Source organism: Perca flavescens, chromosome 24 (genome assembly GCF_004354835.1).
Source record: "Perca flavescens isolate YP-PL-M2 chromosome 24, PFLA_1.0, whole genome shotgun sequence".
Taxonomy (NCBI): Eukaryota; Metazoa; Chordata; class Actinopteri; order Perciformes; family Percidae; genus Perca; species Perca flavescens.
This window is the reverse complement of record NC_041354.1, coordinates 16,914,196-16,941,646: the sequence shown is the minus strand read 5'-3', so window position 1 is coordinate 16,941,646 and position 27,451 is coordinate 16,914,196. Positions and strand designations below refer to the sequence as shown.

General features: G+C 43.9%; 1 protein-coding gene across 3 annotated transcripts in view; it reads left to right on the top strand.

Moving 5' to 3' along the window:
- Positions 1–26,581, top strand: part of mbd5 (methyl-CpG binding domain protein 5) — a 33,058-nt gene extending 6,477 nt beyond the window's left edge. Inside the window, exons 2-11 of one of the 3 annotated variants that reach the window (XM_028571713.1) lie at positions 1,852–1,956; positions 2,024–2,467; positions 7,575–7,677; positions 12,234–12,405; positions 12,797–15,172; positions 19,496–19,716; positions 19,817–20,947; positions 21,478–21,551; positions 25,025–25,100; positions 25,232–26,581. In XM_028571713.1, coding sequence (XP_028427514.1) covers positions 2,355–2,467; positions 7,575–7,677; positions 12,234–12,405; positions 12,797–15,172; positions 19,496–19,716; positions 19,817–20,947; positions 21,478–21,551; positions 25,025–25,100; positions 25,232–25,294 — 4,329 coding nt within the window. In that variant the 5' untranslated portion in view covers positions 1,852–1,956; positions 2,024–2,354 and the 3' untranslated portion in view covers positions 25,295–26,581. Of the gene's footprint in view, positions 1–1,012; positions 1,092–1,851; positions 2,468–7,574; positions 7,678–12,233; positions 12,406–12,796; positions 15,173–19,495; positions 19,717–19,816; positions 20,948–21,477; positions 21,552–25,024; positions 25,101–25,231 lie in introns of all 3 variants that reach the window. The other 2 variants (XM_028571712.1, XM_028571711.1) reach the window with 2 other exon arrangements.
- The last annotated feature ends 870 nt before the right edge of the window (positions 26,582–27,451 follow it).

Sequence of the window (27,451 nt, the reverse complement as noted above, 5' to 3'; positions counted from 1 at the left end):
CGATAAAGATATTATTTGCGTTAAATAACCAGATATTAATGTGTACTCATTTCTGCTGCTTTCAGTATTCTGCTAAAATACGACAAACCGATATATTGTGCAGCAATAATTTAATTCACGCCCTTTTCTGGTAGGCTTTTATGTACCCACAATGTCCTGGGTTTGACCCCCTCTCTGTCTGTCTGTCTGTCTGTCTGCCTCTTTCTTGTTGCTGTGAACAATAAATGCGAATAAGGCCAAAAACATAATCTTAAAAAGACATCAGCCTGCAGTAGAAGGTTACAGATTAGCAGGTACCGTATGTAATTTGGACACTGTAGTTATTGAGAGTCAGGAAAATGGTGGGGAGAGATGGGCAGTAAAATGATGACAGCTGAGATTTAAATGTTGTGCTTTCACATTAGCAAGGTGGCAGCTTTGCCAAAAGGTTATGATGAAAACACTTGGTGCTATGGCACCAATGTCATTTTTAATCAAATTGTCTGTGGTTTGAATCTGGTCCAGGACTTTTGGCTGAACATTACTCTCCTCTCCTTACCCCTGCCTGTCTGTTTCTGATTCGAGCAAACAAAAAAAGACAAAAATACCAAATCGAAACCTTTAAAAATAGAGGTTAAACAAGTGTCACTGCCGGAGACATCTTCAAAACAGCGATTCTGCACTGAGCACTTGTTGGGGAAAAAAATAATTAGTTTTCTCCTTCCAATGTGAACAATAGAAATTATGCTTTCTCTGTTACCTCTGCATTTTCCAAACAGGGAGCTATGGGGAAATGAGATTTTAACGATGTGGTAGTTCCTCTGATAGGACACTACGCACCTCCCCTGAGATTACGAGGTGCGACTGTTGCTGTGCGTATTTCCAGATAAATGGCATACGTTTAACTGCCACCTCATTTTTACTGTGCCACGGGTAATGCTACCCTCCTTACCCCCCTCTCTCTCTCTCTCTCTCTCTCTCTCTCTCTCTCTCTCTCTCTCTCTCTCTCTCTCTCTCTCTCTCGCTTTGGTAGTGTCACTGGGTTCGGTCTCAGCAGCTCACAGGGCAGTTATGAGTCAGCAACACCGGCGGCTGAGAAGAGGCTTTGCATGGTGCTCCATCACTCACACACTGCGTTCAGCCCGATTTACCAGCTTTGACGGGCTTCTACCAGTGTTTGAAATGCACTGTCTCAGAGAGGGGGAAATACTGCCAGTATTGCTGCATTAAAAATTACAATAGATGTTTTTTTTGTATGTCCATGTCGTCTAAATTGGTAAGAACTAGGGCTGCACAATATGAGGAAAATATGCGATACCGTTGTTAAATATGGCGATAATGATATTATTTGCGATAAATAACCAAATATTAAAGTGTACTCAGTTTGGCTGATTTCAATGTTCTGCTAAAATACAACAAACTACTCGTTGAATTTAAAACAAATGAAAGGAAATCATTTCCAACATTGTTTTATTGAACAAATTGAACGTTGGATATAAAAGGCAGCACTAAAAAAAAAGAATGAAAGTTACATTTTAAAGTGCAGTTTTCTGCTATTTTCTTTCAACTAACACAGAAAAATCTGAGTATCTTCTGTGATATCTTGCAGCCTTTTGCAAGGTTTTTATTATACAAGTTGATATCGCGATGACGATAAAAAACGAAATATTGTGCAGCCCTAGTAAGAACAATTTTTATGTAAATCCTACATTATTTGCACCACGAGACGAGAAGCATTTTTAATATTGTTTGCAGATATCCTGAGCTGATCTGCAACATTATTTCGGCCATGCAATTTCTTGCTCATGCAATGCAAATAAATCACATTACCCATTAATTCATGTGCATTCCTCTTCTGTTCTGCCCTCACAGGAACCATGGGAATACCACTACCCAACTGCGTTTGGGAACCAATATGTTGAACTCACTCTTCTTGTCCGACTGAGGGACTGTATCCTGGCCGGCAAAAGACAAATGGTAAAGAAATTTATAATAAAAGACTTTCCTGTGACAGCACAGTGACCCCTGATTCCCACTTTGTCAGCCAAAGCATCTTCCCCGAGTCGGATGGCTCCGAGTGACAAGATGCAGTAATGGAAGTCCATGCACCATTCAGCACTGAAGCCATGAAGCAGCTGAAAGGGTAGGGTCTGCTGTGAGCTCGCCTCACCCTACCCGACCACCCTCCCGCCCCGTCAGCTCTACCTGAGAGCAGAGTCCTACGTTGAAACGTAATCCTGCACCTCTACCCAATCTCCGTAACCCTCCCACCACCCTCCCGGCTTTGGAAGACGAACATGACGCGCATTGCAAAGACACTGGTTGATGTCTGATATACATACCTCTGAGGTGTTGAGCGTAAAACCATTGGAGCAATGAATGGCGGAAAGGACTGTGAGGCGGGAGATGAGCGGCAGGCCATCCCTGTCCAGGTCCCCATTGGCTGGCAGCGCAAGGCGGAGCACGGTGGCGCGGTGCTTTACATGAGGTAAGAAAAAGAGCAATGAAGTCAGCTTCTTTCTTACAAATAATTCATTTAGTAATCTGCTGATTATTTTCTCAATTGTTTGGTTTCCAAAGACTAAGGTGATGTCTTCAGATTTAGATCAACACCTAAAGATATTTGACTAAATATCAAAAAAAAAAAAGGACTGGATGCGCTTAACTCAGGTGAATACCTAGAAAGCTTTGAATGCTGGGTGCTGAATCCTAAATGCGAATAGTCATGAATAAAGCTACTAGGACAGCACTCAACGGACATTTCGGGCAGCGCCCTTTTGTGCACACGCTGAGAAACGTCCGTTGTGTGGCAATGAAGTTTATACTTGTGCGTTGGTGTGTGCGTCAGTCTCTTTAAGAGAATAGCAGGGCTGGCATGTGTGTGCATGGGGAGTGTGTGGTAGAGCGAGTAAGAGAGTGACAGTGACTATCTTCAGAGCAAGTAGCGACTCCAAAGGCATAGTGGAGGGAAACAAAGTGTCTCCCCTGTGCTTTCTGACCACGGACGGAAATCTATAGCAGGAAAAGTTAACCCTCTCCTAGATTTCATGTTTATGGAGAAGAAGAACCAGGAAATGAGTCGGGGGGTGGGGGGGGGGGGGGGGGGGGGGGGGAATGCAATGCTATCAAGCCACGGCCGAGCAACGTTCGTCGCCGCGGCGTGTAGTTACATTTTTCGAGAGGTGCACGTCAGGCTACGGCGTAGGGTCCGGTGTAGGGTCCGGCGTAGGGTCCGGCGTAGGGTCCGTGTCTCCACGTACATACCCACGGCGTGGATTTAACACAGAAGCATAAATCACGCTTAAGTCCGAGCTTTGATTTATTGGCTCTGCAGGAGGTGAACCGATACATGATGACTTTGATGGTGTGGCTTGCTGTGTGGAGTCATGGTTATTCCCCCAAGTGAAGCTGCAGATTATTTGGCATCTAGTAGCTGTAAAAAAAAATCTCTTAGACATATTGTTCTTTGGGAGGCTGCTGGTAACATTGCAATAAGCGATCCCTTTACACGAGTAAACTGCAGTCCACGTTTGTTTGGATGGGAAAATAACACTAAATTCTGCTCAATTCTGATTGTGTCTGGCAAATTTCACAACGCCTCTAGTTAGGAAACCGTCATTTGTTTAAAAAATCCACTCAGCTTGTGCAACAGGGACTTAGACTAATGAGTTGGATCCTTTACCAGTTAGCATTGTGTTATGTAGACTGGAAGTTGGTGTCCTTCCCGACACATGAACACCAGCACGTTTATTTACCAGCCACGATGAACTAAAGCAGTTGGCTGGTGTCAGGTTTATTTTGGGTGTTGGAAAGAATCCTGTCTACTTCTGTGACCGTGGCCTGATACTGTCATTCCACACTTGTATTTGCTCATGTTCTTTTTACGTTTAAAGTGTACATTTACTTCAGGGATGTGCAGCTGTAGGTCGTCACGGAAGATAGTTTCACTGCAGCTTTGACTGATGATTCGGTCACTGGCTGGTTCGTCAACTTATCAGTGTTTGTGTTTGATAGGTTCAACCAATGGTACATACTGTTCTTCTTTCAGTTCAAGTTTGAAATGTTGCACTGGTGTGTTTTTTTTTCAGATACTCCCAACTTTATTGGGCACAAAAATCTCATTTCTCATGTGTGCAATTCGAGTTTACATTTTACACACCACACACAATAACCCCTCGCTCTCCCATCCCAAACTTGTTTCTACAACCTATTAAATCAAATAATTATTCCTTTCTTACACTGCACTGTATCCTTTATTCTTGTATTTGTATCTTAGTCTTGTGCCAAATGTCCTTGTTAGTTTTAGTCATTCACATATCTATTTTTGTTAGTCAAGTTTTAGTTGACTAAAAGTCTCGTCATTTTAGTCTAGTTTTATTCAAAAGAGAACTCAATATATCTTAGTCAAGTTTTAGTCAAAACATTTTAGTCTTTTTTTATTTTATTTTTTTATTTATTAGATTTTTTCTGATAACCATTTCAGTCAAATAGTTATATAAAAATAAATTATATAATGTTATATAAATATCGAGCCTTTTCCTTATTTCACCAGTAAATTCCTGTTAAACGACAAAAACAACCACTGCATGGGAAAAGAATATTTTACAATAACTTTGAATGCAGCACAAAGCTGGCGAGGCGTATTTCAAGTGATAGCAACATATGTGTTTTTCAGACAATGGCAGCTGCAGACTGAACGTCTCGGTGTTGGAATCCTACACAGTGAAATACAGACACACTTTTACACCGTTTAGCTGTCAGCATTTTAACCGTGTTTACTCCAGCTGCTAGCTAACGGTATGCTAACGTTACCTGCTGCCAAGTATAGTGTTAACTAGCGTCCCATGCAGCAATGTTTCGGTTGCCTCTAACGTCCGTTAATGAGCATCCGAGATAAGCACAGGCATTTAAGTGGCACCGAAATCCACGTTACTGTTGGGTCCGGTAGATAACGTTTGTTAAGGCACCGGTCGGTGCAGAGCACCGGGTCTCAGTACCTAACCCTAGTAACAGCTGAATATTCTATCTCATGATGAAAAATTAGAGGCGATTGTAGACGAAAATGAAGAGAGATTTATCTTAGTTTTAATTTTATGCAAAACATTTCAGTCTTGTCTTTTTTCGTCAACAATAATGCATCTTAATTTAGTCTTAGTCAGCGTTTTTGGACATTGGCGCAGTCTTGTCATCGTCTCGTCTTAGTCATGGAAAAAAGGGTAGTTGACGAACATATTTAGTCTTGTCTCGTCTGACGAAATTAACACTAACTCAGTGACTTTAACAAACTGCAGAGTCAATGTTGTTTAGCTCCGTCTGCGTGTGTTTTGTTTCGCTGTAGACGGAATACAGGTTCATGGACAGGCTCCTCCCTCTTCATAGGTACTGAACATGTTTTCAATTGTTTTTAGATCATATGGATAGAAGAATTCCGCTGTGGCGTAGCACTGTGGAGTTGGAGGATTTGATTTCATGGTTGCAAGCCTATAAAACCTGCAGCAAAACCCGCCTGAAGGAGCTGCTAACCCACCTAAAAAAATCATTTGTATGTCTGTCAGTGGAGCTTGGTTTCTTTTCATCTTCAGGAACATGAGTCAGGAACGAAATTGTGGTGTGAGAACTAAACCCTTGCAGTATTTCAACATACAGATGTTCACTTAAATGCCAAATATTTTTAGGAGCTTGAGTCTAAAAATGTTGAATATTTTAAAAACCCATTTTAAACAATGCAAGTGCTGTTAAAGGGATATTTCACCGTTGGAAAGATTAATATAACTTTAAATTGGGTCACTTATGTAGTAGAAATGTTTTTTTTTTATTTGTGGCTTCTAGGCAGAGAACAGCCAGGAAATGTGTTTTTGACTTGTGTGGATGAAAGACACCAGATCCCAGACTGCACTTGCTTCGCTGCTTTAGAGAATAGGCCTACTCCCAAGCCACGCCTACAGACAGACAGTGAGACGGTCAACTCAAGTGTGTTTTATTGTCATTTCAACCATATACACAAAGCGTTTCACCGTGCCTCAAGTGGTTACACAATTAAAATGTATAAAAACGACATTATATAAAAACGACACACAAAACTAGAAACTAGATTTAGTACACACACATTATATGCTCCGTAAAATTCAGCTAACACATAGCTACTAGCATTAGCGCTTGGTGGGCTGTAAACAGAGTATAGACACAGCCGTAAATTTGCGTGAAATGTAGAAGGGTCGGCATTTAACAGACACAAACTCCACCAGCAGTTAGTTGGATACAAGCACCAGTCTGTGTTAACACAGCCCACCTCCACTAGTCCTACCTGGCGTCAGAGCAGCCGGCCTGGTAGCTGGCTAGTCCGGTACACTGTTGTTCATCCATGTTTCCACAACAACAAAAACACAGCCGTCTCTGAACTCGTTGGGAGTTTCGTTGAAGTTAGATGTAGTCCAGTTTGTTGTCTAATGAGCCGACACTTGCAAGCAGGATTGATGGAACAGGTGGCCGGCTAGCGTTAGCTTTCCACCGGCACACAAGTTCAACGTTCCCCGCTGATGATGTCCCTTTACCGGCCAGAGGCATCGAGCAACACCGCTGTTCTCCATAGCAGGCGGGCGGAGCTCGCGTAGTATGTCGAGTATTCTGTCTGTAATAGGGGTGGTACGGTTCACAAAACCCACGGTTCGGTTCATATCACGGTTTTAGGGTCACGTACGTTTTTTTTTTCAGTTCTGTACGGTTCTTGTTATTTTTTCTTTTAATCTTTAACACTCCAGAATAAACTCCAGCATATAGCTAAAATTAGCATATTGAATGCATGTTACACAAAACATGCACACAGTGGCAGTTCTATATTGTTTTTTTTTTTCATCATAGGTAACATGAAATCCAAAATGTTCCCGCAGACCAGACTATAAACGACGCTGGCGCATCCTCCAGCTCTGGGCAGCCTCTCTCCCACTTGACATTTCTGCAGGTGACGTGACCTGCAGCGGCACCCCACTCCACTTGAGGACGAAAATCTTTTAAACTGACCTTTGTCGATCTGAAATGAAGACGGATTCAGCAACTGCATGGCCTATTTCTCGCTTAAAATGTTATCAGAAACACGTTTCGGTGAACTATTTTAGTACAATATGAGATCGTATTCTGAACGAGCCGCCATGACAGTCTGTTTTGAAATTAAGGACCAGCCAGACCCATGTGACGCAATCGTCCAATCAGCTGCCATGGGTAGAAGTAAAACGTGTTTTTGCCGATTCATCACTGGAAATGTCACTGCAGCAAGTATCACCATCACTAACGTTAACCACATTCATATTTTGACGAAACAAATGATATATTCAGCCACAATAAGCCTGGAAGTCAGAAGTTGGGACGGAAGTACAAAAACCTGTTGCTATGGAGATGATACACCGTCTTGTCTCATTGGTGTGAACTGGCAGGTTTTAGAACTCTGCAGACCGACGCGTTGCAAGTAGCTGCAAGTTTCAACTCATCTTGTCACGAATATGTGCTCTGAACTGGGCTTAACATATAAGTAGGAGTTTGTGCTTTGGAGCTACACCGACTGATGTCACTCCTCAGCCTGACATGTTGTTTTCTGTGTGCAGTCCCAGTGGCTCGGTGCTGTCCAGCTTGGAGCAGGTGAAGACCTACCTGCTGACAGATGGAACCTGCAAATGCGGCCTGGAGTGCCCACTTATCCTCCACAAGGTAATTCTTATTCTCATTCATTTAAAACACAGCAGTCAAGCACAGATTTTACAGTTGCCTCTTAACTGGAATCCAGAAGATATCCCTATTAAAGATTTAAAGGTGCAATATGTAATATTGTATGTAATACTGGCAGCTAGCGGTTAAAATTGTTACTGCACTACCAATTCAAAATACTGGAGAGTCGTCTCCCCTGCCCCCTCCTGCCCAGACTCGAAGTTCACGGGGGTTGCCAGGCTGAGACCGCAGCATTCACAACAATGTTGCTAGACGCTTTTCTCACATAGCCAGACGTTACTCCACAGCACAGCGGAGTAGCTAACGGTAGATGCTAGCTATATTGACAGTCATAAAAGCCCGTGCTCACGTGGAGCTCTGTAACCAACTGACAGACACACTTTTTCGTCTTAAAATGAAAGTATGAACCGCTAAAAACACAACAACCTCACTGTCCTCTCCACACGCCAGTCAGGCACACTTCCTCGGCTTAGAATTACATTACGAAACGCTAAAATACCACTACCTTGCCGACGGAACACACTTCATTGACTTAGAATTCTCGTGGCTTAAAATAACTCACCGTTGTCGGCTCCAGCCGCTTAACTACACGCTGTAAACAGCCATGGGCTGCATGCCTGGTCCTCCCGGTAACGTTAACAGTTAGCAGGGTTAGCATGGCGGCGTTAGCCAGGACCAGTCGGGATTACTTTACTGGCTGTCTCAATTGTTTTTGCGAGTAACCAACTCGGGTACTCTAATTATATAATTCAATGTGAGTACACAAATGTTGAAATGACAAAAAATGTCCATCCCTAGTAGCTGTGATAAATTAGCGTGGAGCTAATGCTTACCGGTTCAGGAGAAAATAAGCTAACTCTGCGTCTTTTTGGGATCTAAGCTGTCTCCATCTTTCAAATACATCTCCAATATTTACCAGGGGGTTGTTACGTCTCTGGTCACGCAACTGTTAGAAACATGCTGTTTTCTTTTTTTATGTCATGTAGAATCTATCTCTGTTGATCCTGTTTGTTTGTTTGCTGCTTTCATGGCTGTACTACCGTTACAGCTGTAGCGCGCTGGGTTTACGTTTTTACAGGTATGTCTGGCAACCCGGCCTGCCTGTCAAACTGGGCCATTGATAACAACACACAGATCAAAACATAAACATAAATTCTGTCACGGAATGTAAATTTCAAAAAGAAAAAATACTGACATTAGCATTGTTGTCAGAAAAGATAGTATTTCAGTTTAACATGTTTCCTTAATATCTGATGAGGCATTGGTGTCATTTTTGGATTTATTACAGTACAAATATTACATATTGGACCTTTAAGACTAAAGTATAATAGGCGGCTCAGTGGTTAGCACTTCTGCCTCACAGCCAGTTGGTGCTGCAGAGTTCGACTCCTGGTCCGGGCGGGGCCTTTTTGTGTGGCGTTTGCATGTTCTCCCCGTGTTTGCGTGGGTTTCCTCTGGGTGCTCCGGTTTCCTCCCACCATAAAGAAATGCATGCTAGGTAACTATGACTACAGTTGAAAATTATCCATCTGGCAAACACTTGTGCATTTACAGAAATGTTGATTAATGTGCATTGTCCTAATCAAATAAAAATAAATCTTATTTTTAAATCTTAAGTCCCAATCTGCAAAATAAATTTAAAATGCTGTTGTCCAAAAATGACAGCTAAACATGAGCCCTTGGCGGATAAAACACTTTTTTAAACTTACATTAGCAGGTGGCGTGTCTGAAATACTAGAAATGTCACTCTTGGCCATCGTTTTTATATAACCAGCTTTATAACAGCTGTTCTCTGCAAAGTAAAAGTGTAGTAAAAGATGTGAACCACGTCCTATCAAGCTTGCATTAGCAGATGACCGTCAAACAGGGTTTTGTTTTAGTTTGACTTGGTTTCAGCTGTCCTTGGGTTATGGAGACACAGATTGAAATGAAGTGAAACGTGTAAACGTTACATTAGTAGGGAGAAGTTGTTTTGTTGATATATTTTCCCACATTTACTCTTGAAGGAGAATCAAAATTCTGTGAGGACATTGCATGCTTGGTTGTGCAGGGGTTTTAACCAATCAACTGCTTGAATTTCAGTCCATGTCATATGTTTGATTGATTATACTAAGTGAACATCAATGGGAAAACATTATATTTAACATTCCGTAAGCCTCATTCAATTTTAAGGTTTGTTAATTTTAACGTTTAATTTATTTTGCAAAAATGAAATGCCGTTTGTTGCTTTCAGTAATTGCTTGTAATAATTGACTACAGTCTGGAGCAGCTGTTATAATTGGTCATCAGGAACTTTTCCACTTATTACAGATTTGCAAATCATTGAGAATGAGTGTTTAAAGCTAAATGCCTCTCGTGATATTTTAATTCAGAGCAGACAATCAGCTCTTGACATGTCTTCGCCTCATAATAGGACACAATACTTATTTGACATTCGTTGCAGCAACGGGGAAGAGGGAAAGGGATAGAGGGAGAAATGAGGATCAAGTAAACATGTCTTTGAGGAGGAAATGGTGTCTCACTAGTCAAACCAAGGTGAAAACAACTTCTGACAGGCGATTGTTAAACTGATGCTTTTGTTTTTGTTATAGTGTTCTTTTGAGTATCAAAAAGTTACCCCTGTCAGCTTGAAAGGTGGCTGTAAAAAGTTTGTAGTTTTGTCCTTGACTGAGCAGGGTGGCTGTGGTCAGGTTGAATTAATGTCACTTAGAATGAATTCCAAAAGTGACCAGTTTTTCACAGTGGAAAAGAGTATATAAAAATGTCCAGAGAAAGCTCTCAAGTCACTCCTGCAGCATAATCCACTTCTCCACTCCCAATCCATACGCTAAGCAATATATGAAATAAATTCAAAGCTGACCACCTCCGCTGATCTCTGTGAAGGAGCCAAGTACAAATGTTGGGGCGTCGTGAGGCCTCCACTGTATCACATTACATGGGGTAATCCGATCGATTATCCTTCTTGAAGCTAAAATTGTCCCCAACACAATGTCTGTCTGATCAGCCCTCTTATTCTATTATTTACGTTTTTAATAAAGAGGATGAAAACCCACCAAAACATTCTCCTCCAATCACTTTTCCCACATGCCCCTTAAATTGTCTGTCAACAGAAAATGAAGATACAGTGGTTGGCTCAGTAGGTAGAGCAGGCGCACATATACATAGAGGTTTATGCCTCAACGCACAGGTCCAGGGTTCGAGTCCGACCTGTGATGATTTCCTGCATGTCTTCCCCCTCTCTGTCCCCTTTCTCACCTAGCTGTCCTGTCCATTAAAGGTGGAAATGCCCCAAAAAATTATCTTTTAAAAAAGAAAAGAAAATGTTGATTCTCTGAGACATTAAATATCTATAAAATTCTTAACTATCCTAAGGCAGCACAACCCAAAGAGACACGTGTAAAGCCCGAGACACCCGTCGGTCTGAGGGGCCATCGGCCTTCATTCTGGCCGACCTGACATGTTCAGTCAGCGGCAGGGCAGTCGGGACTCACCCGGAAATGACGTGCGGGATGAGTGTGACCTAGAGTCTCTCAAAATGTGACGAAATTTTTTTAAACTGACCTTTGTCGATCTGAAATGAAGACAGATTCAGGAACTGCATGGCCTATTTCTCGCTTTAACTGTTTTCAGAAACACGTTTCAGTGAACTATTTTAGTACAATATGAAATTGTATTCTGAACAAGCCGCCATGACAGTCTGGCTTTGAATTTCCGGAGAAAACAAATCCATGTGACTCGTTTGTCCAATCAGCTGCCGGTTTTCATTTCTTGGGCAACAATACAGAGTAGCGCCGCCTGCTGCTATGGAGACGTATTACGTTTCTCTAGTCGGTGTCGCCTCAGTGCGTTCCGAGGCAGTTTTTTGGACCTCGGGGCCCGACTGATCATTCCGACTGGCTTTTCTGTCGACGGTCGGCCGTCTGGTTGTTGTGTCTCGGCTATAAGGGAAATACATTGTGCTGGTACACCTGGTTGTAATTTACATAATATTCAAGGGTGGGCGGCTGCACTTTTACATGGTACAGTAAAGCAGCATGGTTAGTTCCTAACTGAACCACACCGTCCTTGTCTTGGACCCACAGCATCCCCGTGGTTCCTCTGATTAGTCGCAAATAAGCTCGCCGTTATCCTTAAATTCATAAATTCACTTGGATTAATTATGATTTTCACAAAAGCCACAAGGACCACTTTCTTTCTCTGGCTTTTATCCAACTGTATCCTTTTTTTTGTCGATTTGAATTTTTACCATCTAAACAAAATGGGGCGTAATCACTTTAACCTTCCCCTGTCTTTCTTGTCTCTTATTCCTCTTTCCACTACCAAGAAGAAATCCCATTAAAAGATTTCCACAGGAGTTCACATTAAAAGGATTCCCCCCCTCCCCCATCTCATTATTCATGCAACATTTAATTCTTTTCATCTGCAAATAATAAAAACAAAGAGATGACAAGACTTAGTAGAAGCATTTCCTTTTTGACAAAAAAAAAATTAAAAATTCACATTGTGAAGTTGTTCAAATCACCAATCCTTTTCCTCAGGTGTTCAACTTTGACCCAGGGGCAGCTGTCAAGCAGAGGACAGCGGAGGATGTGAAAGCAGATGAAGACGTCACCAAACTCTGCATTCACAAGAGGAAGCTTCTGGCTGTGGCCACGCTGCACAAGAGCATGGGGACGCACCCACCTCTGACGCTGACCAGTCCCGTGGGAGGTACGAGTAAACCCAGTAAAAATCAATGTTTCAGTTTGATGGCAGCTGGTGCTCCTATCTTAGTATGCGTTTCTGCTGAAAGAAACGTTAGCAACCAGCCTGTTTGGTTGATCTTGAATGTTAAAATTCGAAAATTCAGACAATGTAGTCAATGTGGCATGTGATTTGGGTTTTTCAAGCATTTTTTTTCAGAAGTCTCTTTTGAACTTTTTGATCTTCTAGTCTTTTGTTTAAGAGAGCAAGTTTATTTAAACACGGATATTAACTAATTTGTAATTTTTATGATTTGCCAAAGTGGCCTGTAGATAACAATGACTTTGCTGCTCTTCCATATATTTTGTCCAAGGTGTTGGTATTGATTCAACTCAAATGTGCTTTGTTTGGCCTCAAGGTACATCGTCTGTGGTTGCTGCGCATTCCACGACTCAACGAGCAATAAGGACTAAACCCCACGATGGACTGCCTAATGCTGTTGGCCCAGACTGCAAGAATCCTTTCAAGATGATGATGGTCCCTGGAAAACAGCAGCAGCGGAGGCTGTATCCACCCCAGGAGATGGGTGGAGCCCAGCAAACCGAGCTCTACTCTGGGTACCACAGGCACCAGAGGCTAGGCAGTGGGGAGCCAGGCCCCAAATCCCCCTACCGGGTTGGGTATGGAGGCATGCTGAGCCCACCTCCCTCCAGTGCTAAGCTGTATGGAGACGGCTCACAGTCTCCCAGTTCAGACACTCTGGGCAGCCCTGATGGCTTTCCAAGGACCAATCCTTGTGGGTTTCCAGGAGCTGGCAGTCCAGGCTCAGCCTCTATCCATGGGAACTCTAGGACGCCTCTTTCCCCACCCAGTGTAATGCTCCATGGCTCCCCTGCTGGCCAGCCATCCTGCGCCATGACAGGGAGGACTAGCACACCCCTTTCCCCCACGGCCACTGCCAAAAGCCCTGTCATGAACATGAACATGCCTCGGGGGAACTTTCCCCCTGGTATGGATATGCCCCGTGCAGCGTTTCACCATAAAACACATCCCGTACCGCCTCCTCCATCCATACCACCATCCTGTGCCCTTCAGAAAAGGCAGTTGACATCGGAAAAAGACCCATTAGGCATCCTTGACCCCATCCCCAGCAAGCCAGTCAGCCATCCCCCCACCAACGCCCCAAACCCCTCCAACTTTCAGCCTAACATCCACTCTCAGGTACAAATGATGAATGTAAACATACCCCCTCCCGCCATCGTTCCCTTGCCAAGCAACTTACCTTTACCCACAGTGAAGCCTGGGCCTGTGGGGCATGGCGGTCACGTTCAAAGGACTCAACAGGGTGGTCCGGCTTCCTCCATGTCCCCCTCCCCTGTCACTTCTCCTGTACACATGGCAGGGCCTGCCCTTGGGAGAATGGAGGCCTCCCCTCATCGCTCACGCTCATCCTCCACCTCCTCTGACCATGGGAACTTTGCAATGCCCTCGGGACATCAGGCCCCATGTGGCAATATGAAGGTCCCTCCTCGTTCCCCCAGGTCTGCCATGGGATCTCCCAGACCAGCCATGCCCTCCAGCCCCTCCACCAACAAAACTGACCCACATCACCAGTACAAAGACTCCCAGATGCTGCCTGGGATGGGAAACTCAATTGGCACCCAGCAGCACAGCAACCCCATGTACTCACCCACCTCTTCCTCCTCGTCATCCTCTTCTATGGCAACCCCAAGCGCTTCCCAGAAGGGCCACCCAGGACTCCTGGGGATGCCTCTAAACCAGATCCTCAACCAACAGAATGCCGCTTCCTTTCCCGCCAGCAGTCTCTTGTCTGCCGCAGCCAAAGCACAGCTAGCAAATCAAAACAAACTCAGCGCTGCTGGCAACAGCCCTGCTGGCATGGCTGGTGGTGGTGCTGGTATGGCAGGCATGGGGGCTGGTAGTGGAGGTAATGGTGGAGGTGGCGGACACCCTGGCTCTATGAGCGGCCCTCGAGGCATGGAGGGACACAGCACTTTAAACTCAATGCTCCCGCCAAACTCCACCATGCTGCTCAACACTCCTGAGGGCCAGAGTGGTCGGGCGGCTCTTAGAGACAAGCTCATGGCCCAGCAGAGGGACCCCATGCGCAAACGGAAGCAGTCATCGGGCAGCGCTGCCGTAAACCACGACAACAGTAACAACATGGTCTACAACATGCTTAACAAAAGAGGCATGGGAGGACCCCACATGGCAGGGCCCATTGCCACTGAGCAGCCGCGAAAAGTAGGCCGACTTGGAAACCTTCCCCCAAACACCTCCATGGCCCAACTTCTCCAGTCCATGAGCTGCCAGAGCTCCCACAACCATCGTCCAGGTCTTAGCCCTGGTCCAGGGCCTCAAGGATCTGCACAGCTGCACTACAACGACAGCACAGTTATGGTCCCTGGTGGCCCTCAGCAGAATCTCCTAGCTCAGCAGAGGCTGCGGGTTCCTGGAGATGCCATGCAACACTGCCAGAACATGGACACCTCTGGGGGCCATCTGGGCTCTCGTCCAGGCCAGTTCCCTGACAGCATCATAGCCCAGATGCAGGCCTCCTCCATGAGTAACAGTGGGCCTATGGGGCCAGGAGGTGGACCGGTGGGCCCTGATGGCATGCCGCTGGGGCGCCCCAACACAAACCCCCCGCTGTCCCATCCCGGCCCTCACCCCTCACAGCACAACCACCTTCACGGTATGGGGCGGACTAGCATGGTGCTGATGCCACATGTAGGTGGTGATGGAAGCTGTACACAGACCATCTCTGATACAGGTGAGACACTTTATGATTTACTCTGCTGATTTTCAGAGTCATCTAAGTCAGTAGTTTATAATATATGTACATGTGCTGCTAAATATAAAAATGTTACGGCATTTATACATACTAAAATGACACAATGGAGCCCTAATATGTGATTATTTATTGTTTCTATTTTCTGACATTTGCATTTCATGTCTAAAATAATTCCACTCATTTTTATTACAGGAGCATGACCGTGATTAGTCATCATGTGACTACTTATTACTCTATTGACCCACAATTATTGATTTTGAAATGGCAATGTAAGATTCTAAAAGGCTCCTCGGATCATTAATGACGAAAATTCAGAACACCACATTTAGCAAAATGATACGAATGATCATTTCAGCTCTGCGTTACATCTACCCAAGTGTAGATGTAAATGCTCAGAAGCAATTCAGTCCAAACTGACCGCCCTCTCGCTGGAAGATAGTGTTGATATCCTGTGCAGTTAATGACGGTTTATCCCCTTTCTTGTGGTAAGCTAGTGGCTGGATGAAGATGTGGTTTCTATGGTTATGAGTGAACTGAAACCAAAGGATTTAGGTGATAGGCCCCGAGCCTAGACAGTCGGGCTCCTCCGGTATCTCTGAGCTAATGAGCAGGCCCCTCATCTTTGGAAGCTCAGCTAATTGTCAGTCAGCCAGTGTTTCTCTTTGTTTTATTTGTATGCTCGCATCAGTCAATGGCGTAAGAAGATGGAAAAAGGATCTGGATCACGCTTTAAGGGAAGCAGCCCAGATAGAGCTTCTCCGAGCTGGCCGGTCGCTATAGTAACGATAGAGCCTGAATAGGGACCAAAGTGAAGCCTTTGATGAGGGTTTAGGCCTGTGTGTGTTTGAATTGCTGTGTGTGCATGTCTCTGACTGCTTGTGTATTACAGTGTGTGTGTGCTTCTGTTTTATTTGTGTGCATATGAATGACTTTGTTAGTGTGTGTGTGTGTGTGTGTGTGTGTGTGTGTGTGTGTGTGTGTGTGTGTGTGTGTGTGTGTGTGTACTCATTCATGTGAGCGTTTGTTTTGAGAGTGCTGAAAAGACCTAGATCTTGTTTTTTCCCTTTCCTGCCTGCTGTGGGACTGGACTATGAGTTTTATATATTCATTGTGCGTCTGTGTTCTCATGCAGTTTATAATGGAGACACCTTAGGTCCTGCTGGAGGCCACCTGGTCTTCTCACCAGGTGTCCCTTTATTTTGTATGTCTCCGAAGTAGGGCTGGGTGCCGAATTCAATACTTTTCAGGCACTGACCGAATTGCTTCCTGAGTATCGAAAAATGCCTTGTCATTCAATACCAAATTTCAGTACCTAAAGAGTAAATCTCATCAGCGCCAGTGGGCCAATCAGCATGCAGCATGTTTCTACCAAGATCTAATAATGTTTGTGATTGGCTGTCTAACGTTACATGTCGTATAGGCAGGAAAAACTCTGTTACTCATGTAGTAGGAGCTGAAAAAAAGATTTGTGCCGTAATGTGTAATATTGTAATTTATTTTTGTTAAAATGGATTTTATGGTGACACGGTTGGTTCAGTGGGTAGAGCAGGTGCACATAAACATAGAGGTTTATGCCTTGAGGCAGAGGTCCAGGGTTCGAATCTGACCTGTGACGATTTCCGGCATGTCTTCCCCTTCTCTCTCCCCCTTTTCACCTAGCTGTCCTATCCATTAAAGGCGGAAAAGCCCCCCAACAAATTATAAAAAAATAAAGGATTTTATGAAATTTGGTATCAAAAAAAGTATTGTTTAGGAACCGGTCTCAAAGTCACGGTATTGATATCAGTACTGGTATCAAAATCTTTTTAACAATACCCAGCCCCACTCAAGTCAAGTCTTTGAAATCCAGGTAGTTCTGTGTAGGTCGGGAGGTAAAGGATGATGGGATTTAGGGATGCGTTACAAAATGACACACTGGTGATGGTTTTAGCAGCACCTGCATACTTTTAATCCTTAATTTGGACTTCATTTTGAAGAATGAAAGAAAGCTTCATGTGTCTTAAGCTGTTTGTAAACCTATTCATGGCAAAGTTATATTTCACATTATAATTGAACCAACCAAGGCATATGTGACTCAACACCATATGGAGTTTAACACTGAGGGAGAATAGGTTGCCGGTTCTGCCAACCTGTTGCCTCCTGTTGCTTACCTGTTTTTATTATTCATAGCTATGTAGCCAGTTTTTACTATCAGTTTGTCTCTGCTCATTGTAATGGCTAAATCCTTTGGGGCCATTGGTCTTTCCACTGCTAAACTCCCAATATTGGCCTGGCTGGGGCATCCATGTGTGTCCTGCTGTACAGTATATAATATATATATATATATATAATCTAATCTGATAAACAATCAAATTTTTGGTTTGTAGGCTTCTGCCTCTACTTTTTTATTGGTGCTATGCTACCATTTACAGTTACTTTACTGCCATTAGCTCTTCTGCAGTCAGCATAAATGTGCTCATGCATGTACGGTACATCCTTGTCATAATCGTAGAACGGGTGATAAAAACAATTGCGGGGTCCTGTCATCCAAGCATTACTCTGCAGTGCCTCTATTGGTCCAAAAGACTTCAGACGTTTTTGTCCCCAAGGGGAAATTCTTTGTCACAAACCCCGTATGATATGGACACTGCATGCTTACAGAGAAACATTTGCACCCCAGGGACCCGTACCTGTGTCCAGAGGGCAGAATGGTGAAGTGGCTATTGTGTGTGTGTGTGTTGTCCTGTGCTATTGTGGCTGCGATGCATGTGATGGCCTTAAAATTGATATCCGTGATCGTGGGTGTGTGGGGAGACCGATTCGTTTGGCAGCAGTGTTGGTTGCACGTATGAGCATAAGGTATCTGTGCACATTGAAATTCCAAAGAAAGCAATGATCATCTTACACTGATATAGTGAATACAGTAAATTGACTCACCTCAGCTCCTCAGGTCCCTCCACTGTCTAAGGGCCTTGGTGACAAAAGCACATAAGCACTCACAGGCTCTTGGGATAAAAGAATATTCTGTCACCAAATGGCAGATGTTATTCCTCTGAGTAGCTTGTTGATTTTCCCATACTTGAAGCTAATTTGGATGACATGTCAGGGATCTTAGGAGTACTGAAAGCTCTTTGAAAGTGGCCTAGTCAGTGGCTTTTTAGCATCAGCCTCTAACCATCTGTTTCTAGACCCCCCCCCCCCCCCTCCCCATCCAGTCTTGCCATCAACAAATACTCAAAAGTTCATTGTAAACTCTCACAGACCTCCTGCCACCCAGCTGACCCCCGCCCCCGTCCACCTCCCCCCATCCCCCAGCAGAATAAAACGCACCACCCGACCCTCGTAACCCCCCTCATCCACCCACCCAACTTCCCCCAACAAGCTTCCTGGCAGTGGACAGCACCACCAATCATCACTCGGTTCCCATGGCAACCTCCCCCGGCAACAGCCGTCACTATATCATAGCAGTACCGGAGGATGTGGGGAGGAAGGGGGGAGGGGGTTGGCCAAGTTGTGGCTCTCTGCGTTAGAGCAGGGGGGGAGAGAGAGAGAAAAAAAAAATGGAGAACACACACAGCTGCCCTTCGGCTACGTAGCATCGCACCAGCTGCTCCAGTCACCCCACACACACACACACACACACACACACACACACACACACACACACACAGGCCTCGGAGATTTTGTATTTGCTTCGGCTTTGTCTGCACAACATTGCTGCTGGGTTTTCCCTTCATTCATTGATACGTATGTGGCCTTGATATATGTTGTTCATGTTCTGTCCTTGAACGCTTTGCTAACTAGTCTGTCTGGAACACGCAGCTGGCAGCGTCTCCATCTGTTCGTTTTGGGTGCAACAGATTAACATGCAACTTTTTTCTCCGATTGTAAAAGTCTCTGTTGGGAATCACTCGTCCAGCTTTGCCATTCATTTTCTGGTTCCCTGTGTATTGAATTTATTTGGGCCGCCCACTCAAATAGATCCACAGCACAAGATGTGTCTGGTGTTTTTATACAGTTTATTGCTTGCAAAAGCCTGAATGGAAATGCAGTGGATAATGCTGATTATTTGCAAAGTCTGTTGTTGTGCTATTATATCAAGTTGTGGGGGCAATAACTAATTATAAATAATTAACTAATAATATTGATTAATAATAATTATAATAATAAAAACTAATTGTTCTGTGAAAAACACTGGATGCAAGTCATTCAAAGCTTATTTTTCTGTGCTATTTGGTTGATGTACTGATCATCCCCCGTTAGCTCTGCTTTGTGGGGGGGCCCAGGACAATTTTGCCTGATAATGTCCCAATGGTTTTGCAGGAAACCCCTCATCCCTCGGCTGTGGTATGGGCGGCCTGCAGCCGCACATCAACACCGGCGGAGGTCAGATGTACCAGCAGCAGGTCCACCAGGGCATGCAGCAGGGGGTGGCCTCCCACCCGGCCTACCAGGGACAGCAGCACTTCAACGACAACTCGCCCTACACAGACGGCAACAACGCCAACGCTGGCTCCATGGCCTGCCTCTACCAGAACTACCAGGTGGGACCAGGAGTTGCATTTTAATCTCCGTAGCATTTCTGATAGTTGCATAGGAAAAAAATGTTTTCCTTATCTTGTGACCTTGCTGTTGTGTCCATAGCCGGGGATGTTGTCGCACCCACAGTTCAGGGAGGGGCAACAGCCCCAGGGCGAGGGGCTTCCAGCGGGTACTGCTGGCGGTGACAGGGGACCCGGCGGCCCGGAGTCGGTGGACGCCATCTACAGAGCCGTGGTGGACGCCGCCAGCAAGGGCATGCACGTAACCATAACAACCACAGTGAGCGGGACGACACAGGCGAGTCCGGTGCCTGCCCTCAGCGCTATGAGTGCCTTCACTGCCTCGATAGGGGAGCCGGTCAACATCCCCCAAGCAGTTAGCACGGTCCTGCACAGGCACCAGGACGGGGAGGCGTTACCCATGCAAGCCAGACCGAGGCAGGTGAGGCTGGGACGGGGTCAGAAGAACATGGATCCAGGGAAGAGCACTCCAGACTGCCCCGAGGCCAACGACTACTTCCGTTCTCCTGGCCGTGGGACTCCCAGGGGGCAGTGGGACGGGGATGCGCAGCACGGGGGAGGCTTCGATGCTCACAGCAACAACAGTGCCTGGGGTGGCGAGGAGTTTCTGGAATGCTCTACCCAAGTGAGGAGTAGTCCCTGCATGGAGCGACCCGCCAGCCTGGCCCCTGCCCCGCCCTGCCCCACCGACGGGTCTAACGACCACGGCCTGGTCATGGCTCACGACAAGGCCTTTCTCGACGATGGCTATCGCTTCAACAACTGCAACCGGACACCCGCTAACTACAAGGAGCGCCTGGAGCAGACGGTGGAGCGCTGCGTCCACATCAACGGTGTCACACCTCACTTCAACACCCGGGGTTACGGAGAGGTCCTGGGCCCCCCGCGGCAGGAGCTGACGGGGGACGACCAGTCGCCCAGCTCCTCCACTAGCCTGGAGGGGCCGCTGGCCACAGCCAAAGACTACAGCCACTACAATGGCCACTTCAACGGTATGGCGCCCAGCCCCTCGGACACAAAGAGCCTGAGCAGCGAGGAGGACCTGCGGCAACCAGACTCTCCCTCCTCTGAGCTGCTTCACTACCGGTCCAGGACCTTCAACATGGGAGAGCTGGTCTGGGGCCAGCTAAAGGGCTTCCCACCTTGGCCTGCCAAGCTGGCCGGGGATGAACAAGTGCACAGCGCTGCTATGCAGCTGCGGGAGCAGGCCAAGGTGAGAAACCCATGTGTGCTCATCTGTCATAATTTTAGAAGCTAACTTGAATTTTCAGACTAAATAAGACTGCAGAGTAAAGGCTGATTTCACTGGCTGCTACAGTCGACTTAACAAAGTTACCAGTCAGATGTAGAGCCATATTCAAAGGTTTGTAGAGTCTTGGGTTACAGCAAACTATTTTCCCAGTGTAAGATGGAAGCTTGCCAGGAAGTCAAGATGGGAGAATAAGTTGTATGTGACTGTAACAAAGTTTTCCCTGGAAGAAATACCTATTGCAACACTGAAAAGTCAGAGGGAAACAAGCATTTTTGTCAACTGGCCATAGTGGCAGATTGATTTTAAATTTCTCTAAACACTTATGCCATTTTACCTGCCAATTCAGAATTTCAGAATATAGGAGCTCCTACGAATGACGACGGATGAACTAGTAGACGGTACAACACATCCACCGTAATCTTCTGGTATTTGGTGGGAAATTCTCTATCTGCACTGAATGTACTCAGATGTTTTGTCTCGTCTCCATCCAGGTAGAGCCAGAGAAGCTAAAAACACTAACTCACGACTTGGAGGCACTTGATCGAGTCGCCAAAAGAGGCCTGAAGTAAGTAAACCCGTCCTCCGTATTGTTGCTTTAGCAAATAATTTGTGTGTATTTTTGAACATGCCGAAAGATGGACTGCAACTTAAATCTAAATGAGGTGCTTAGTAGGGGTGGGAATCACCAGAGGCCTCACGATACGATATCATCCCGATACTTAAGTCACGATATTATTGCGATTTTAAACATATTGCAATATTCTGCGATATATTGCAATGTATTACCTTTTTTCCAACTTCAGATTTTTCCCAATTTCAAATGATGTCCCGAAAGGACAATTTTGTCAACATATGTTTTATCTAAAAATATGCATTTCTCTGTTTGTTCATCTCACTTCAATTTTATTGGTGCAAAATGTGATTGTCAAGCAGACAAACTGACCAACACATATATCATAAAAGATCGATACTTGGCGTCTGTGTATCGATACAGTATTGCCACGAAAAATATCGCGATAATATGCTGTATCAATTTTTTCGCCCACCCCTAGTGCTTAGATGGTTTCTGTCTTTCTCATATCATTGCCTTAATTGACCCCAAGCCACCCTAAGCTTTCCAGTTCAGCATTGCCCATAGGCAGTTTACAGTGATATGAGGGGCAGATTAACCACTCGGAATTTGTGGTAATTCTTTGCAACAATGGGTCCTTGATTTCAGACAGAGGTAGATGAAACCAGGTTTCTCAGTTCTAGTCAGTGATCAATAATTTTATGTTGTGTAATAATGGACATAGTGTACATGGGAAATGTAGGATCAGTACTACAAGCACTATTGCCAGATAAAGACTACATTTTACAAGCCAAACACACACCAAATTTCATGTCAGAAAACGGACCAATCTGGAAACACTGACTTGTTTTCTGCAGGTTGCCATTCATAAAAAAACACAGGGCCGTATCTTGCAAGTGTTTTTGCTAGTTTAAGACCAGCGCGGTTGTCAATGTCCCGTCCAGTGCCAATGTCATTTAAATAGAAAATGCACGTGTGCCCATCTGTGCGCCCATGGCCGTGCTGGTCTTACAGGGAAGTGTGTTCAGGTGCATTCCGGGCGTATTGCTATCTTGAGGCAGCGGAAAGGGATCGTGCCATTGACCAACAAAAACCTGGTCTAAAGTCAATAACGCAGCATTTCATTGTTATTTTAACAGCGCATTAGTAAAATGCTCCTAGCAGGGCTCGACATTAAGGCTTGTCCGCTTGTCCGGGACAAGTGGATTTTTTGTAGGGAAAGTGGAAGACAAATTTACTTGTCCCACTGGACAAGTTAAAACTCAAACAAACTAAAATGCCATTTTAGTTCACGTCATGTGCCACTCATTACGTCTATGTTACCAATTTGAAACGATAATTTCTTTCCCCCACAATCCCGGTCAGCAGACCGCTAACGTTAGACCCAGCCCCCTGTTCAGCTCGTTCTCTGGAAGCAATGCAGCATGAAAGCACGGTGAACCTGCCGGTGTTAGTTAGCTAACGTTAGCTTGCTAACTAACTCCGCCTTAACGTTACCTCAGAAAAGGAGAGACCCGGTGCTAATACGGCACCAGTGCCTTAACCACCGTTATCTACCGGACCGAATTGCAACGCGGTTCCACTGAAATGCCTGCGCCTCTCTCGGATGCTCCGAAAACGGACGTTACAGGCAACCTAAACATCGCAGCATGTTACGCTAGTTAACATTACACTCAACAGCAAGTAACGTTAGCCTAGCAGCTGGAGTAAACCGTTAAAATGCTGAAAAACACAGATGTTGCGTTCACTTGAAATTCGCCCCGCCAGCGTCGTGCTGCATTCAAAGTTATTGTAAAATACCCTTTTTCCAATCCAGTGGTTGTTTTTGTCGTTTAACAGGAACTGGTGAAATAAGTTATTTTTATAAGTTATTGTTGTTACATTTTTAATAAATCATTTAATTTTTCCTTAGCAATAAACAAGCCATTCTATAATGTCGTTTTTTTTGCTCCTTTTTGAACAAAAATAATAAAAAAAATATGCAGATTAAATATCAGTTAATAATCAACTGTAAAGTAGCTACACCTTTTTTAAAAGGATCCTTTCGGTAAATCGGCCTCTGCCGGGTAGAAATTTGTGAAATTGTATAAAAAAACACCAACATTTAGTGGCAAATTCCATTGTTATGTCTACATAATTATTTTAGATATAGTAGAAGTTCAAGTCACCACTACCTCTGGTCAAAATATTGATTTAGTATCTCGGAATATAAACTAAAAATCTCAAAGTAATGAGAAAATGTCAAATATTGACTCAGAATCTCAATATATTGGCTTAGTATCTTAATATATTAATTTATCTCAAAATATTGACTTAGTATCTCAATATTGACTTAATATCTCACTATATTGTTCAGTATCTTAATATATTGATCTATCTCAAAATATTGACTTAGTATCTAAATATATTGACTTATCTCAAAATATTGACTTAGTATCTCAATATATTGACTTAATATCTCATTATATTGATTTAACTCAAAATATTGACTCACAATCTCAATATATTGACTCAATATCTCAAAGTATCGACTTATTATCTCAATATATTGACTAAGTAACTTAGAATATTGACTAGGAATCTGAAAGTAATGACAAACTTTAAAATATTGAATTAGAATCTCAATATATTAACTTCTGCACACCAGCGTGCAACATATTACTTTGTATTATGGAGTCTGGAGATCCTTTTTTCTTGTTGAAGGGGAAATCTATTGTTGGGGGCACGTTTGTTTCTACTGTTTCAACAGAATTGTATTAATGTTGATAGTGTTTGGATGCTTTCAATGGTTTGTTCAAATTCTGCATTAGCAAAACACAATTTTTTTTTATAAAGTGATGAATCTTTAACCGGACAAGTGACTTTTATGCATGGACAAGTGAAACGTAAATGTACTTGTCCGAAGGACAAGTGCCTCAAAAAGTTAATGTCAAGCCCTGCCTAGGCTCATGCACAGCGCACGCACGCTATGCTTGTTACACACACACAGGGACACACAGCAGCACACACACATGCAAAAGATTACATATAAAAATATTCCGGTGCAAATCCTCCATCATTATAGCAATGCTCTGAGGTGCAAACGCGCCTGGCATTTAAAGGGAATGGGAGATGACACTGATTGGTTTATTGCATGTTACGCCCAAAACACACCTATGATTAAGGAAGACACTAAATACAACCCTTTTGAACCATGCGCCCGGCACACAGACCCTTTTTTTCTGCCGTCAAACTAGCAAAAGTGGATTTGGACACGCCCTAAATGCACCTGCGCCAGGCGCTTCACGCCGTGCGCTTAGATGCTTAAAATAGGACCCGCAGTGTTGTTCGCTTCATTCATCACCGGAGAAATTGGCTGAGAAGTTTACAAAGTTACCCAAAGTTAATTTTTACCCGCATTTGGGGGGTTGGCAGGTGAAATGTTAAGCCCTGAATGTAAATAATGTAAAAATGTTAATGTTCAACAGACAGGGAAAACTGAATAATCACTTGGAAGCTGCTATCCACGAGGCCATGAGTGAGCTGGATAAGATGTCGGGCACAGTGAGTGTTTACACCTTTTCTTGATCTCCAAGAGCGACTGAAGACACCACTTGTTTCCTCATGAAAGCATTGCTTTGACTCCGCCTACCTGGGCAGTCGCCACCATAATGTTTCTCTCTGTCTGCCGCCAGATCCCGTCGCGGGATCGTCAGGTGAAGCTCCCCAAACCCAAGAGAAGGAAGATATCCAGATAACATTGAATGTGTCGGCCCCAGAACGTCCTCAAAGCCTTTCGGAGACTGCGTCCGTTCCGCCTTGATGCGATCTGAGCTCTCTAAACAGGTGCTACACATGGACTTTTCAGTGGTACATCCCTCTTTGTTCCATGATATCAAACTTGACTTAACGACCGACCACGGAAAGGTGCTGGAAGAAACTCCAATCACCGATGACGGTTTTCAACTGTAGAGAAAAACAAAGAGAAAATAGAGGAAAAAACATTGGTTGCAATTTGTCTACAGCTCACTGAATTAACTATTTTTTTCTAGTATAAAATAGTAAAAACAAACAAAAAAAGAAGCTACGAGCATTACCTTACATATTTAAGAAAAATAGACAGTCCAAATATTTCTGATACATTTTCAATATGTATATAGATAATCCTGAAATTTCATGCTATTAAGAATTGTATGTAAATATTGTACAATGTCATGTACAAGCATACTTAATGCACATTTTATCTTTTATTGTACAAAAACAAAGCAGAAGTGTACCAATGTCTTGGTTTCTATTCAGAAGTGCGGTTGCATTATGGCCGCATGCATAGGATAAATAAGAATAGAGCCTAAAGCTTTTATATGATGAACTGTAAGACGTTGCTGTTTTTTTCTTTGTTTTTTGTAAGGGAACAGCAGTGAAACAGGCATGAGTATGAGTTCTCCATTACGAAAGTCACTTCACGCCAGTTAAGTGTTCATTTGTATTGGGGGGGAAAAAAAGATTTAAAAAACAAACGACCAGAATGAACTTTACCAGCAGAAAGTGTTCAGTGACGAAGTGATGAATGTTGGTAAACCTGCACCTGCTCCACCAGTCACTTTGACGGGAAAATCATGATATTTGGAGATACATTTTTATTTTTATTTTTTGGATTTACCAATCATCGTAACTGGCAGACGAAAAAAGTTTGTCCGTTTTTTTTTTAAAGGAAAAATCCACCTTCAGGCACTTCCACATTCTCCTTGCATTTCAGGAGTTTTTGCAACAAAAAAAGTGTTTTTATGTATGTGTAATTATTCTACATTCTTTTGGAGGTGAACCAACAAAGTGATTTGAGAGATTGACTTTCTACACCTCCCATTGAAGACCCAGGAGTGCCAGATAGTAGAGCTGCATCTATTTTGATAAATGCAGAATCGTTTGTAATTCTTCACGCGAAAACCATGAATGTGAAGAAATTTGCAGCGTTTTATTTTTTAAAGATAATTTTTTGGGCATTTCTGCTTTTAATCATTAGGACAGCTTAAATATGAAGGGGGGGGGGGGGAAGAAGACCTGCCGCATGTCAGATTTGAAACCTGGGCCTCTGCGTCGAGGAAAAACCCTCTACATATGGGCGCGCGCACTACCAACTGAGCTACCCGTGCACCCGATTTGCAACGTTTTTTTAAATTGAATATATCTTCCGGTACTGACTTTTGGGTGGAAAAACAAACGTCACACTCAGGCTTGAGGAAATTGCGAGGAGTTTTTTTGCCATCAAATAGACTAAAAGATTAATGAAGAAGCATCGGAAGGCTAATGGATAATGAAATGAATCCCCAGTTGATGGCTACCTGGCTCCTGTAGCAGTTTCTATCCGTTTGTTTACATGCACAGTACTAACCACATTAACTGTAACATGCAGCCGGTCAATAACCAGATTTCATGACCTTTTTTATATTTGAACTGCATTAAAACAATAAGCAAATAGGATCTCAACAGTGTGGTTGGAAGTAAAAACCCTGCTGATTTCCTCCATAAGGATTTAGATTAGCAGCCATAATGGCTAAACCATCAGAGGCTGACTGACCACGACATTCGTGCCGAATCAAATTTTTTTAATGGTCCCGATTCATCTCGTAGCTGGTTGGCTCGGTTCCAGACTTGAGACTCTTTATATCAGCAATTTCTGTAACGTCAGCGAAACAATTGAACGGAGGGAAAACGCTTCCGGAATTAGAGCCGTTAAAAAAATAGTGGACGATCGCTGTTGAGCTCTACTAACCCTCCTGTTGTTCTCGGTTAAAGTCTGACCCCTTTCCAAAGTTTTCTATATCAGAAATGTGGGTTTCTTTCAACAGAATTGCCCCAAAATAACATCTATGTTGGAACATAGCAATGCGCAAGTGAGTTTTTATAGTTTTATACAG